The following is a 14,861-nucleotide window of genomic DNA, read 5'->3' on the forward strand; positions in this document are numbered from 1 at the left end:
ACCAACGTTCTTTGTAAGTTGCTGGAACATATGGTGTGTTGGCGGTTGGGTTGGGTCCTGTAGTGACATGGCCTACTGGCTCCATGTCAGGGCAGCTTCCACCAGGGTTGCTCTACCACTGATAATCTTATGTCCCTCGAGTCTGCCATCCAAACAGCCTTTCCCAGACGCCAACACCTGGTTGCTGTCTTTTTTTACTCACGTAAAGCATACGACACGACCTTGCGACATTATATCCTTGCCACATTGTATGAGTGGGGTCTCTGGGTCCCACTCCTGATTTGTATCCAAAACTTCCTGTCACTCCGTACTTTCTGTGTCCAAGTTGGTGCCTCCCATAGTTCCATCCATATCCAGGAGAATAGAGTCCCACAGGGCTCTGTATTGTGTCTCTCTCTATTTTTAATGGCTGTTAACGGTCTAGCAGCAGTTGCTGGGCCCTCCATCTCACCTTCTGTGTATGCAGATGACTTCTGCATTTCGTACTGCTGCTCCAGTACTGGTGTTTCTGAGTGTCGCCTACAGGAAGCCATCCACAAATCCAGTCATGGGCTCTAGCCCATGGCTTCTAGTTTTCCACCATGAAGATGTGTCTCATGCTTTTCTGTCGGAACCAGCACTTTACCTTAATGACAATCCCCTCATTGCAGTGGAGACATATCGATTCTTAGGTCTGGTTTTCGATGCTCGTTTGACTTGACTTCCTCATCTTCATCAGCTTAAACGGAAGTGTTGGCAGCACTTGGTTTGGCTGCGCCCTCAGCATTGCGTTTGCTCAACCCATTGCACCATTGCGGAGTTAGACTAGTGACAGGAGCTTTCAGGACGAGTCAGGTGACAAGTGTATTGGTGGAGGCTGGAGTCCCTTCATTGAAGATCAGTTACGTTGCACACATTCATAGCTCTCCTGAACATACTAATTACGATCTTCTTTTCCCAACCACAGTGGTTCACCTCCCGCATAGGTGGCCCAGGTCAGGGCTAACGATTGCGGTTTGTGTGCGATCGCTTCTGTCTGAACTGGAGTCCTTACCTTCACCATCTCTCCTCGAGGTCCATTCTCGTACACCTCCATGGTGCACACCTAGGCCGCAGCTTCGCCTGGACCTTCCGCATAGCCCTAAGGACTCTGTTAACCCTGTGGCTCTCCGCTGTTAGTGCCTCTCGATTCTTGAAGTGTTCCGGGGCTCTTAAGTGGTTTACACCGATGGCTGATGGTAATATTGACTTCGCCTTTGTCCACAGAGGCCGTATTGAACAGCATTCCTTGCCCGATGGCTGCAGTGTATTCACTGCAGAGCTGGTGGCCATATCTCGTGCACTTTCGACCAGTGCTACCTTTGGTGGCATCCATCCAGGAGTCCATCTATGCCCTGGACCAGTCCTGTTGTTCAGTTTTTTTGTGGACTCCAGCACATGTCGACATCCCAGGCAACTAGCTTGCCAACAGGCTACGCAGAAACCATTTGTGGTGATGGGCATCTCTGAGTGTGACCTGCATTCTGACTTGTGCCGCAGGGTTTTTCGGCTTTGGGAGACGGAATGGCATTACAGTATGCACAACAAACTGCGTGTCATTAAGGAGACTACGAATGTGTGGAAGTCTTCCATGCAGGCCTCTCGCAGGGAATCAGTTGTCCTCTGCTGGCTCCTCGTTGGCCACACTTGTGTGACCCATGGTTACCTCTTGCGCTGTGAAGACCCGTCTGTGTCGGTGCGGCACCCGGTTGACAGTGGCCCATATTCTGGTCCACTGTCCCACTTTTAATGCCCAGCAACGAAATCTTGGGCTACTGGACTCGTTGCCACTCATTTTATCTGACAACGCCTCATTGGCTGATTTAGTTTTACATTTTATTTATGAGGGTGCGTTTTATCGTTTGATCTAAGTTTTAGCTCGTGTCCTTTGTCCCTCTGTGTCCTCCACCCTCGTTCTTTTAGGGTGGAGGTTTTAATGTGTTGCGGAGTGGCTGGCTTTTCATTTTTATTCTTGTGGTCGGCCAGCCACTGAAATCTGCTTTCTTTTTTTACTCTCTTCCATTTTTGGTGTCTCTGTTTCTTGTTTTCTTGTCCTCTTTTGTTCCTTTTAGTGTTCGTTGCTTTTCTTTCATTCTTGTGGTTTTCCCTTTCTTTCCGTTTTGTGTTATATATCTCTTCTGGTTTATTCTCACACTTGTGGCATTGTTTTATTAGGAACAAGGGACCAATGACCTCGTAGTTTGGTCCCTTCCCCCCTCTTTTAAACCAACGAGCCAGCCATAGAAGTTATAATGAAACAATGGAAATACTAGGATAAAATAACAATAATATTTTGAAAAGAATAGAGTGCTGCTCACTGTACAGAGGAGACGTAGATTCACAGAGAGATACAGTGAAAAGACTGCCATATATTTAAGCTTTCAGCCAGGTCTTCTTCTGAAATAAAAAACATGCACACATTCAGACAAGCACAGCTCACACACATGAACACAATAGCCGGAGATAGATGGGGACAGGGGGTGGGGGGAGGGTCTTTTCAGTGAGCCTGCCTGCAACTCAACTAATCATAACAAAAGTTCTAATGAAATGATACGGTTTTTACGTATTTTACCACCAGAAGTAGTACTTTGGCTGCCTTTGAAGCCCCGACTTTCATAGTCTAAAACAGCTGGTGAAATAGATATATTGTTGTATTTGATACATAAGTTAATTTTCAGTCACAACTCTTATGTTTTCATTATTTTGTGCATATGATTTAATTACAGAGACAGTTACAAATTAGTACGTTGTTTTCTTTATCGTGGATGCAAGTTTTTCACATCCATAATTGAAAAAGCTGTTTAACAGCATAAGAAATAAAAAAAAAAAAAAATTTTATTTACAGTATAGCGTTTGTTTCTAACATTTGCACAACTTACTGTTATAGTGTATAATGATATGCTAGTTAGCTTTTAATAGCGTCATACAAAATCAAGGAAACTGCGAATACAGGTGTTTTCATTCAACATGATTTTTTAACTTTTCTGTGTCAGCTAAACATACTACTGAGTTTTCGAATTATTGATGATTTTATACTGCACAATTTAGTTTAGAGAAAGATATCACGTCAGTTCGTAAAAGCTGTTATTACACACTTCATAGTTTCCAACCTTGTCTCCATATTATAGCAATTATGCAGGTGTGTGTGTTTGTTTGCATTTTCTGCTAAGTCAGAAGAAGGATTTGCCCAAAATCTCAATGTTTTGGCTTTTTGATGTGCTGTAAGTGTTCCCTTATTAACAGAATTGAAAATTTCATTTCATTGCAAAGCAGTGGTGCTGGGCTTGGTCTCTTTTTTTATGCCCTGTTTTCTGGTCTGAGGGGATAAAGGAATCTGTACTTGATCCGCAAGCTACACTGACGGCTGAAGGCCTTAGTAAGAAAGAATTCAAATTATTTGTCAGCTGAATGCCACAAGCAATAGGAATAATTTAAACAAAACATTATTTTTAAACAATTGACACAAACAGACCAAAAAAAAGGGGAGTGATCCGCAGACAGTGCTCCAAGGATCGACCTGAGAAAAGTCATTACAGTTGCGTAAGCGGTGAGTCAGGCAGCCAAGAGTTATGCTCACTTAACAGGATGGCAACTCAAACTAGGGGCAGCTTAAACACCAGCCAGCACACTCGCAAAATCCACCTAAGATGTGGTAACAAATATCACAACAGAATAACAGTTATCATCAAATGACAAGCATTTAATTACACAAGTTGGTTCCACCAAGTCCTAGTAGGCAGACAGGGTTAAGACCAAACCGCCTATTCAAAATCTGACTAGATGCACGGGGAACCACATAAGACAATTCCAAAAACGGACACTCAAACATTGCTAAAACAGTCACTATACAGCAACAAGACTAACGTTACGAAGACAGAAACGGTCAAAAGACCAGATACACATTGTCCACTGAGACGACTGACCGAACGACCAACCAATGGTCGTTGCCAATCAAGTCAGGCAAGGGAAATGTCGGAGTATAAACCGCCAACTGACAGCTTGATGGCATGAGGTCACTTTTACGGACACACACACACACACACACACACACACACACACACACACACAAACACACACACACACACAAGTGAAAGTTGCACTACTCGAATATAACAATCCATTCAACTTAAACTTGCTGAATCCGGACCATCGACGTGGTCATGCACTCTTGCGACCACATCCTTCCGTTGGGCAGTGCATATATCGCCAGCTCGCTTAGCGAGTACTGACGCTGTCAGACCTCACTGCTGCTCCGTCCCAACTGACTGAACTCCGACACATGATGACCCGGAAATACTAGAGGTCGCTCCAAAGATAGTACCACAATACTCGCTAAATGCCACTGCTGCCACTCACAGACAGACAAAGTGAGCAAACGTAGTGGCACCAGTGAACGCACTAAGGAAACGAGAGATCACAGTCCGAATACATGACGCCAACCTGTCAACGGCACAAACGCGAGCCGGAGCACGGCTCAGTACTATTACTCAGTTCACTGCTCACTTGCCACAGTAGCACTTGAATCCCATCCAAGGTGCTCCTCTCTCTCTCTCTCTCTCTCTCTCTCTCTCTCTCTCTCTCTCTCTCTCTCTGTAATAACCTTGGTTTGAATGGATTTCGTTCCTTCCTGTTTGTCCAGTTTTTTTTTTTTTACAGCCAGTCTTTCAACTATGCTGACCTTGCTCTTCACAGAATAGTAAAAAAAAATTGCCCTCATTGTTATGTTTTTGCCTCTTTGTTCCCGTGTAACTGTATTGTTAATTGTATCTAAAAACACAGATGATGTGTCTTACCGAACGAAAGTGCTGGCAGGTCGATAGACACACAAACAAACACAAACATACACAAGAAATTCAAGCTTTCGCAACAAACTGTTGCCTCATCAGGAAAGAGGGAAGGAGAGGGAAAGACGAAAGGATGTGGGTTTTAAAGGAGAGGGTAAGGAGTCATTCCAATCCCGGGAGCGGAAAGACTTACCTTAGGGGGGGAAAAAGGACAGGTATACACTCGCGCACGCGCACACACACACGTATCCATCCGCACATACACAGACACAAGCAGTCATTGTTAATTGTATATGTTTATGTAAACATACAAAAATTAAATACTGTTTTTAATTTTTCTGAGGTTGAAGTTTGATTTAAAATATCCCTTGTATTAATTGGGACAGTATTATCTTATGTACAAGGTGCTAGTGCTTACTTGCTTTAAATCTTCCATAGTTTACATTAGAAAATAAGATTTTCTGGCAAGAAATACTTTGCAAAAGTAAATTATCAATAATATTTTGGTAAAACTTTTCTTCTCCAGGATCCGTCATTTCACTTGAGCATTGGATGGTGTCTTGGAGACCTTAAAGAACCGATTTCTACTCTCGTACCACAGCTTGACGTAGTGTTTCAACAGTTTCGTCAAGCACAGCCAGATAAATGGCACATAGACGTAGAGAAACTCATGTGCAGAACTGGAAATAAATATTTTACATTTCAGCTACAATCATAAATTTACTTTTTGTTTCTTATATTGTGCATTTTCAGAGACATAATGTGTGAAAACTTCTAGAACAGTTAAGATTTAATTTTGTAAGTAATATGTAGTAGTTTGTTCTGTGAGCAATCACCACAATTGTTACAAAGAAGAAAAAATTTTATACTCAGTCTGGTACCACAGCAAATTATATTTTCTAAATTACTTTCTGCTTCTTCTTCTTCTTCTTCTTCTGTGTAGCATCTTCTGTTATGTTTTGCAAGGGCAGGGGTGGAGGGCTGATTTTTCACTAACATAGTTCATTTACACAGCAGCAACAAAAACAACAAAATGTCAAAATCTACATAGCAAAATATGGGTATTAAATTCAGCTTTGTACAGGGAAAAACCTATCTCTAACTAGCTCTTTCTGAAATTGTGCATCTTCATTACCGCTCTATGTGGAAACAGATACTTACAAGGGAACCTCCCCATCGCACGCCCCTCAGATTTAGTTATAAGTTGGCACAGTGGATAGGCCTTGAAAAACTGAACACAGATCAATCGAGAAAACAGGAAGAAGTTGTGTGAACAAAAAAAAAAAAAAGGCAAAATATACAAATTAAATATTCCATGCGAAGATAGGCAACATCAAGGACAATGAGAGTTAAGGAGCGCCGTGGTCCCGTGGTTAGCAAGAGCAGCTACGGAACGAGAGGTCCTAGGTTCAAGTCTTCCCTTGAGTGAAAAGTTTAATTTTTTATTTTCAGTTTATGTGACAAACTCTTGTTTTCATCACTTTTTTGGGAGTGATTATCACATCCATAAGAAAACCTAAATTGGGCAAGGTAGAAGAATCTTTTTACCCATTCACTAAGTGTACAAGTTAGGTGGGTCGATAACATATTCCTGTCATGTGACGCACAAGCCGTCACCAGTGTCGTATAGAATATATCAGACGTGTTTTCCTGCGGAGGAATTGGTTGACCTATGACCTTGCGATCAAATGTTTTCGGTTCCTATTGGAGAGCCACGTCCTTTCGTCTATTAATCACACGGTTTTGCAGTGCGGTCGCAAAACAGACACTAAACTTATTACAGTGAACAGAGACGTCAATGAACGAACGGACAGATCATAACTTAGCGAAAATAAAGAAAGTAAAATTTTCTGTCGAGGGAAGACTTGAACCAAGGACCTCTCGTTTCGCAGCTACTCATGCTAACCACGGGACCACGGCGCTCCTGAGCTCACATTCTCCTCGATGTTGCCTATCTTGCGCGTGGACTACTCAGTTTGTATATTTTGCTTATTTTTTTCATAGTTCCACACAACTTCTTCCTGTTTTCTCGATTGATCTGTGTTCAGTTTTTCATGGCCTATCCACTGTGCCAACTTATAACTAAATCTGACGGGGGTGCGATGGGTAGGTTCCCTTGTTAGTGTTGTTAAAAAGAAATTCAGAATGAATTGAAGCAAAAGTTAAATGAAATCAAAGAATTTTTGGAAAGACTATTGAGTAATAGTTATACAGAATTTGGAACTCACAAAGAAACACACTCGTTAAAATGAACTGCAGATAATGAAAAAAAAAAAAAATTAATATATAGACAGAGGAGCAAAATCTTGTCAAGTTGTTTGTGAACCAAACTGATATTGAAATGGATGATACAGTATTAAAATGAACTTATGAAATCAGATTTTTCAAGGTGTATACGACCCGGAACAACCGGGAGATCCGAGAAAAACCCGGAAATTTTTTCATCCGGGAGAAAACCGGAAAAACCTGGGAATTTTTTAGAAATCCGGAAATTTTTCATTGTTTTTGTCTTGAGTTAAATTTTTGTAATTCTGACTGGTAAGGATCGATACTCTAACAATGGATATTACTGTAACCTGCTACTGCAGAATAATACTGCAGCAATAAAACACGAACGAGAGAAAAACGAAAATAAAACTTAAATTGCAAAGGAAATGCGCCATACACAACAACAAAACAAAGTGCTCATACAAGTGTCTGCCAACAGCAAAATGTATCAAAGGCTTTAAGAAGACTATGCAATGCCTCAAATTGCCTCCGATACGTGTCACGTCACAACTGTTTACGTTAGATTCCTTTTAGCAGTTGCGAGCGGGGTCATGGGCATGCGCAGTTGAGTAGTACCTTCTCCCGCTTCTGGCTACAGAAATGTAACTGTTGGCTGTGTAAGCAGTCGCAGGTAGATGCTACGGGGAAAAATATTACTGGAGCACCTAGGCTGCCAGATTCATGCATGCGCAGCAGGCCCACATCTAGGAGGGGGGTGAATTCATATTCTTGAGGGGGGGGGGGGGGGAAACCTTGTTTCACAAAGCGCCTAGCATCCAGCGGACGTTAGTCTATCGATTATTCATATGACTTTGAAACACATCCCTGTTGGTTTCTGAACGATTTTGAACACATTCTAAGTTGATTTCTGAATGAATCGTAAGTTGATTTGTGAATGCGTGCATAGTGTACATGATGTCTCTGTCAGGGGAATCTTCGTCGCACGTAGAAACAAACTTTCCTGCAGACAAAAGGGGCTATACAAGCTGAGCGGAGTAAGGCCGAATGGATGAACCAACCGCTGTCTGATTGTGTGGTTGATTGGGTTTGTGAATGATGAGCGTTGTTATAATTAGTAGCGAAATCCATAGATTCAGACTACAGGAGTGGAAATAAACGAATAACAGGTAAGAAAGATTACGTGTTATCTTCTAGATGTATTTACATCAATATCTACATCCATACTCCGCAAGCCACCTGACGGTGTGTGGCGGAGGGTACCCCGAGTACCTCTATCGGTTCTCCCTTCTATTCCAGTCTCATATTGTTTGTGGAAAGGAGGATTGTCAGTATGCTTCTGTGTAGGCTCTTATCTCTGTGATTTTATCCTCATGGTCTCTTCGAGAGATATATGTAGGAGGGAGCAATATACTGCTTGACTCTTTGGTGAAGGTATGTTCTCGAAACTTTAACAAAAGCCCGTACCGAGTTACTGAGCGTCTCTCCTGCAGAGTCTTCCACTGGAGTTTATCTATCATCTCCGTAACGCTTTCGCGATTACTAAATGATCCTGTAACGAAGCACGCTGCTCTCCGTTGGATCTTCTCTATCTCTTCTATCAATCCTGTCTGGTAGGGATCCCACACTGCTGAGCAGTATTCAAGCAGTGGGCGAACAAGCGTACTGTAACCTACTTGCTTTGTTTTCGGATTGCATTTCCTTAGGATTCTTCCAATGAATCTGTCTGGCATCTGCTTTACCGACAATCAACTTTCTATGATCATTCCATTTAAATCAGTCCTAATGCGTACTCCCAGATAATTTATGGAATTAACTGCTTCCAGTTGCTGACCTGCTATTTTGTAGCTAAATGATAAGGGGTCTATCTTTCTATGTATTCGCAGCACATTACACTTGTCTACATTGAGATTTAATTGCCATTCTCTGCACCATGCGTCAATTCACTGCAGATCCTCCTGGATCTCAGTACAATTTTCTATTGTTACAACCTCTCAATATATCACATCATCTGCAAAAAGCATCAGTGAACTTCCGATGTCATCCACAAGGTCAATTACGTATATTGTGAACAGCAACGGTCCTATGACACTCCCCTGCGGCACACCTGAAATCACTCTTACTTCGGAAGACTTCTCTCCATTGAGAATGACATGCTGCGTTCTGTTACCTAGGAACTCTCCAATCACACAATTGGTCTGATAGTCCATATGCTCTTACTTTATTCATAAAACGACTGTGGGGAACTGTATCGAACGCCTTGGGGAAGTCAAGAAACACGGCATCTACCTGTGAACCCGTGTCTATGGCCCACTGAGTTTCGTGGACAAATAGCGCGAGCTGGGTTTCACACGACCGTCTTTTTCGAAACCCATGCTGATTCCTACAGAGTAGATTTCTAGTCTCCAGAAAAGTCATTATACTCGAACATAATACATGTTCCAAAATTCTACAACTGATCGATGTTAGAGATTTAGGTCTATAGTTCCGCACACCTGTTCGACGTCCCTTCTTGAAAACGGGGATGACCTGTGCCCTTTTCCAATCCTTTGGAACGCTACGCTCTTCTAGAGACCTATGGTACACCGCTGCAAGAAGGGGGGCCAAGTTCCTTCGCGTACTCTGTGTAAAATCGAACTGGTATCCCACCAGGTCCAGCGGCCTTTCCTCTTTTGAGCGATTTTAATTGTTTCTCTACCCCTCTGTCGTCTATTTCGATATCTGCCATTTTGTCATCTGCGCGACAATCTAGAGAAGGAACTACAGTGCAGTCTTCCTCTGTGAAACAGCTTCGGAAAAAGACATTTAGTATTTCGGCCTTTAGTCTGTCATCCTCTGTTCCAGTACCATTTTGGTCACAGAGTGTCTGGACATTTTGATTTGATCCACCTACCGCTTTGACATAAGACCAAAATTTCTTAGGATTTTCTGCCAAGTCAGTACATAGAACTTTACTTTCAAATTCATTGAACACCTCTCGCATAGCCCTCCTCACACTACATTTCGCTTCGCGTAATTTTTGTTTGTCTGCAAGGCTTTGGCTATGTTTATGTTTGCTGTGAAGTTCCCTTTGCTTCCGCAGCAGTTTTCTAACTCGGTTGTTGTACCATGGTGGCTCTTTTCCATCTCTTACGATCTTGCTTGGCACATACTCATCTAACGCATATTGCATGATGGTTTTGAACTTTGTCCACTGATCCTCAACACTGTCTGTACTTGAGACAAAACTTTTGTGTTGAGTTGTCAGGTACTCTGTAATCTGCTTTTTGTCACTTTTGCTAAACAGAAAAATCTTCCTCCTTTTTTAATATTTCTATTTACGGGTGAAATCTTCGATGCAGTAACCGCTTTATGATCGCTGATTCCCTGTTCTGTGTTAACTGTTTCAAATAGTTGGGGTCTGTTTGTCACCAGAAGGTCTAATATGTTATCGCCACGAGTCAGTTCTCTGTTTAACTGCTCAAGGCAGTTTTCAGGTAAAGCACTTAAAAAAATTTCACTGGATTCTGTGTCCCTGCCACCCGTTATGAACGTTTGAGTCTCCCAGTCTACATCCGGCAAATTAAAATCTCCACCCAGAACTATAACATGGTGGGGAAATCTACTCGAAATATTTTCCAAATTATCCTTTAGGTGCTCAGCCACAACAGCTGCTGAGCCAGGGGGCCAATAGAGACATCCAATTACCATGTCTGAGCCTGCTTTAACGGTGACCTTCACCCAAATTATTTCACATTTCGGATCTCCGTCAATTTCCTTCGATACTATTGCACTTCTTATCGCTATAAACACGCCTCCCCCTTCACTGTCCAGCCTGTCTTTGCGGTATACATTCCAATCTGAGTTTAGGATTTCATTACTGTTTACGTCTGGTTTCAGCCAACTTTCTGTCCCTAGTACTATACGGGCGGCAAGTTCTTTCGCGTACTCTGTGTAGAATCAAATTGGTATCCCATCAGGTCCAGTGGACTTTGCTCTGTTGAGTGATATCAGTTGCTTTTCCGTTCCTTGGACACTTATTTCGATGTCAGCCATTTTTTCGTTTGTGCGAGGATTTAGAGGAGGAACTGCAGTGCGGTCATCCTCTGTGAAATAGCTTTGGAAAAAGGTATTTAGTATTTCAGCTTTACACGTGTCAACCTCCGTTTCAATCTGGATATGTTGTTTCGATCCACTTACTGATTTAACGTATTTTCTGTCAAGTCGGTACATAGAATTTTACTTTCGAATTCACTGAACGCTTCACGCATAGCCCTCCTTCCGCTAACTTTGACATCGTTTAGCTTCTGTTTGTCTGAGAGGTTTTGGCTGTGTTTAAATTTGCAGTGAAGCTCTCTTTGCTTTCGCAGTAGTTTCCTAACTTTGTTGTTGAACCACAGTGGGTTTTTCCCGTCCCTCACAGTTCTACTCGGCACATACCTGTCTAAAATGCATTTTACGATTGCCTTGAACTTTTTCCATAAACACTCAACATTGTCAGTGTCGGAACAGAAATTTTCGTTTTGATCTGTTAGGTAGTCTGAAATCTGCCTCCTATTACTCCTGCTAAACAGATAAACCTTCCTCCCTTTTCTTATATTCCTATTAACTTCCATATTCAGAGATGCTGCAACGGCCTTATGATCACCGATTCCCTGTTGTGCACTTACACAGTCAAAAAGTTCGGGTCTGTTTATCAGTAGGTCCAAGATGTTATCTCCACGAGTTGGTTCTCTGTTTAATTGCTCGAGGTAATTTTCGGATAGTGCACTCAGCATGTCACTCGATGCTGTGTCCCTATCACCTGTCCTAAACATCTGAGTGTCCCAGTCTATATCTAGTAAATTGAAATCTCCACCTAAGACTATAACATGCTGAGGAAATTAATGTGAAATGTGTTCCAAATTTTCTCTCAGTTGTTCTGCCACTAATGCTGCTGAGTCGGGTGGCTGGTAAAAGGAGCCAATTATTAACCTAGCTCGGTTGTTGATTATAACCTCCACCTCCTCAGGGTGCTCAGCATTTAGTTGCTGGGTACGGTCTTGGTGACCCCGGGGTCCCTGAGCTGGGGACTGGGAAGCACCACCAGTCCTCAATACCGTAAGTCGGAGCGTGCTTCAACGACCACCATAAGGTGCGACGGTGAAACGATGTACGGTACAGAGCCCGGGGATCTTGGCTTAACTGCCTGGGTCGCAAGGATGGTCTAACCCTATATAAAAAAAACCTCAATCTCAAGGTGTGCTGTGAGCTGAGGAGATGCGTAGCTGTTGAGGTAGAACAGTTGGTAGTGGGCGACCTCTGGGGAACCTGTGGCCCTCCCGGTTGTATTAGGTGTACCCAGGCAAGCGGGGCTCTGTCTGGGTGAACATTCCTTTCCCTAGCTGCTCGTAGGACCACCATGAAAGGAAATACAAATAGTGCGCAAGCACGAGTCTCTAAGAAAGGAAAGTTCAATGCTTTACAGTATGACCCTCAATCGTTCCCTTCCCTGCCCACACCAGGGGAGGAACGGCAGTCTAAATTACCTGCTGAGACGTATTCTTCTCGATTTCTGGTTTGCAGCCGATCGGATGGGGACTCATTTCTGACCACAAAGCCTCAGTTTTTTGTGGAAAATTCAGAGGACCAGTTTGGAGAAGTTGAGGGCATGTCTAAAATGAAGTCTGGAGCAGTCCTCATACAGACAGCATCTCCAGCACAGCACGGGCATTGCTTGCTTGTGACAAGCTCGGTGATGTTGCAGTCTCCATTACGCCTCATAAGAGCCTCAATATGGTTCAGGGACTTATTTTTCATTGTGACCTGTTGTTGCAGTCTGACAAAGAACTCCGTGCAAATCTGGAACGCCGTGGCATCCACTTTGTATGACATGTCTTCAGGGGACCTAAAGATAGTGGGGTCGCCACCGGCGCCTTCATCTTGGCTTTCGAGGGTGACACCCTGTGATGTTAAGCCTTACGTCCCCCCTCCCATGCGCTGCTTTAAGTGCTGAAGGTTTGGGCATATGTCATCGAGATGTGACGCCAACCCTACCTGTCGAGATTGTGGACGTGCCTCCCATCCCATATTCGCCGCCCCCCGTTTGTGTCAACTGCGGACAGAAACATTCACCTTGCTCGTCAGACTGCGCGGTTTATCAAAAAGAACAGAAGATTGTGGAGTATAAGACCATGGACAGGCTCACTTACACAGAGGCTAAACGCAAGTACGACCGACTTCACCCTGTGTGCATTTCATCGACGTATGTTGCAGCAGCTTCAATGTCGCCATCCCTGGCGATGAGCCCCCAAGCTCAGCCGCTTTTTGTGGGCCCTCCAGCCCGGCCGTCTATTCCTGCCCCCCTTGTCATTGAGGGAACACCCTGTTCCGTTGCTCCCGTTTTCAACATCGGGAGTGCCAACCCCTCCTTCTTTGGGGACTTCAGTCCCCACCTCTGAGCCGGAGAAGTGCCCGCCTCCGCCGGCTCCCCTCGTGCGGAAAGGATCGCTTGGTGCCCTCTCTGCCACGGTTACTGCCCCTCCAGATGTCAGCCAGTGGCGGAAAATGCCACCACCTGAGGGCCGTAGGGCTTCTAGGTCTTCCTCGGTCCATGAGACTGGGTCGGAAAAGCCCACCCAGCATGATAAACCGAGGGACAAGCGTGACCCTACCAAAAAGAAGAAAAAGCACAAGGAAGAGGTCATAGAGACAGAAAAGGAGTTCACCACGGCACGTGAAGATGATGTGGAGCACCTAGCGTCCACTCAGGAGCTAGATTTTGCTCGACCCGCAGCTCCTAATGAAGTTCATCAGGCTACTTCGCAATTGGTGGTGGCGAGTGTTTCTAAGGCGTGACCTATCCCCCCCCCCCCCCCCCAGGATCTTTCATGTCTTCACAGTCGGATACCATTATCCTTCAATGGAATTGCCATGTTTTTTTCCACCACCTTGCTGAGTTGAAACAGCTTTTGTGCCACTTCCCTGCCACTTGTCTGGCCCTACAGGAAACCTGGTTTCCTGTTCGGCGGACCCCCTCCCTCTGTGGCTACCGGGGTTACTATAAGAACCGCGTAGAATATGACAGGGTGTCTGTGTTTAGGTTCTTACCACTGTTCCTAGTGCCCCCATGCCACTTCACACGGCTCTCAAGGCTGTGGCTGTTTGAGTCCGGGCAGGAATGGAGCTTACCATCTGTTCCCTCTACCTTCCCCTGAGTGAGGTTGTCCCTCTTGCTGACCTAGCTGCCTTGTTCGCCCAGCTCCCCCCCGCCATTCCTCCTTTTGGGGGACTTTAGTGCCCACCACCCTTTATGGGGTGGGGCCCAGATCTCGGGCCAGGGTAGGAACGTTGAGGCTCTCTTGGCACACCAGGACATTTCCCTCCTTAACACTGGTGCTCCCACATATTTTAGCTTGACTCATGGCACATACTTGGCCATTGACCTATCTCTTAGTAGCGCAGGTCTTCTTCCATACCTAATTGGAGGGTCCACGACGACCTCTGTGGTGGCGACCACTTTCCTATCCTGGTTTCTCTTCAATTCCAACCCCCTGACCAGCTGCCACAATGGTCTCTTCGTGGAGCTGATTGGGCAGCCTACACCTCAGCTACTATGGCCATTGCTCCGATTCCTGGTGACATTGATTTGACAGTGGACGGGGTTACTATGGCCATTGTTTCTGCTGCCGAGGCAACTGTCCCCTGTTCTTAAAGTACCCTAAGGCGTAAGTCAGTCCCTTGGTGGACACCCGAGATTGCAGAAGCTATCCAGGACCGCCGGTGAGGCCTGCAATGACACTGGCATCATAAGTCCTTAGCGAATCTGGTTGCCTTTAAACGGCAGAGGGCCTGGGCTCGGCAGTTAATCCGGCG

At 44.4% G+C, this 14,861-nt stretch overlaps 1 protein-coding gene across 3 annotated transcripts in view; it reads left to right on the forward strand.

Annotated features, from left to right (window-relative positions):
* The window catches only part of LOC124606623 (U6 snRNA phosphodiesterase), a 44,549-nt gene extending 39,028 nt beyond the window's left edge, over window positions 1-5,521 (forward strand). For all 3 annotated transcript variants that reach the window (XM_047138615.1, XM_047138618.1, XM_047138617.1), the window contains exon 5: window positions 5,329-5,521. In XM_047138615.1, the coding sequence (XP_046994571.1) occupies window positions 5,329-5,520 (192 nt within the window). In that variant the 3' untranslated portion in view covers window position 5,521. The remainder of the gene's footprint in view (window positions 1-5,328) is intronic.
* Window positions 5,522-14,861: the final 9,340 nt, after the last annotated feature.

Source organism: Schistocerca americana, chromosome 3 (assembly GCF_021461395.2).
Source record: "Schistocerca americana isolate TAMUIC-IGC-003095 chromosome 3, iqSchAmer2.1, whole genome shotgun sequence".
Lineage (NCBI taxonomy): Eukaryota > Metazoa > Arthropoda > Insecta > Orthoptera > Acrididae > Schistocerca > Schistocerca americana.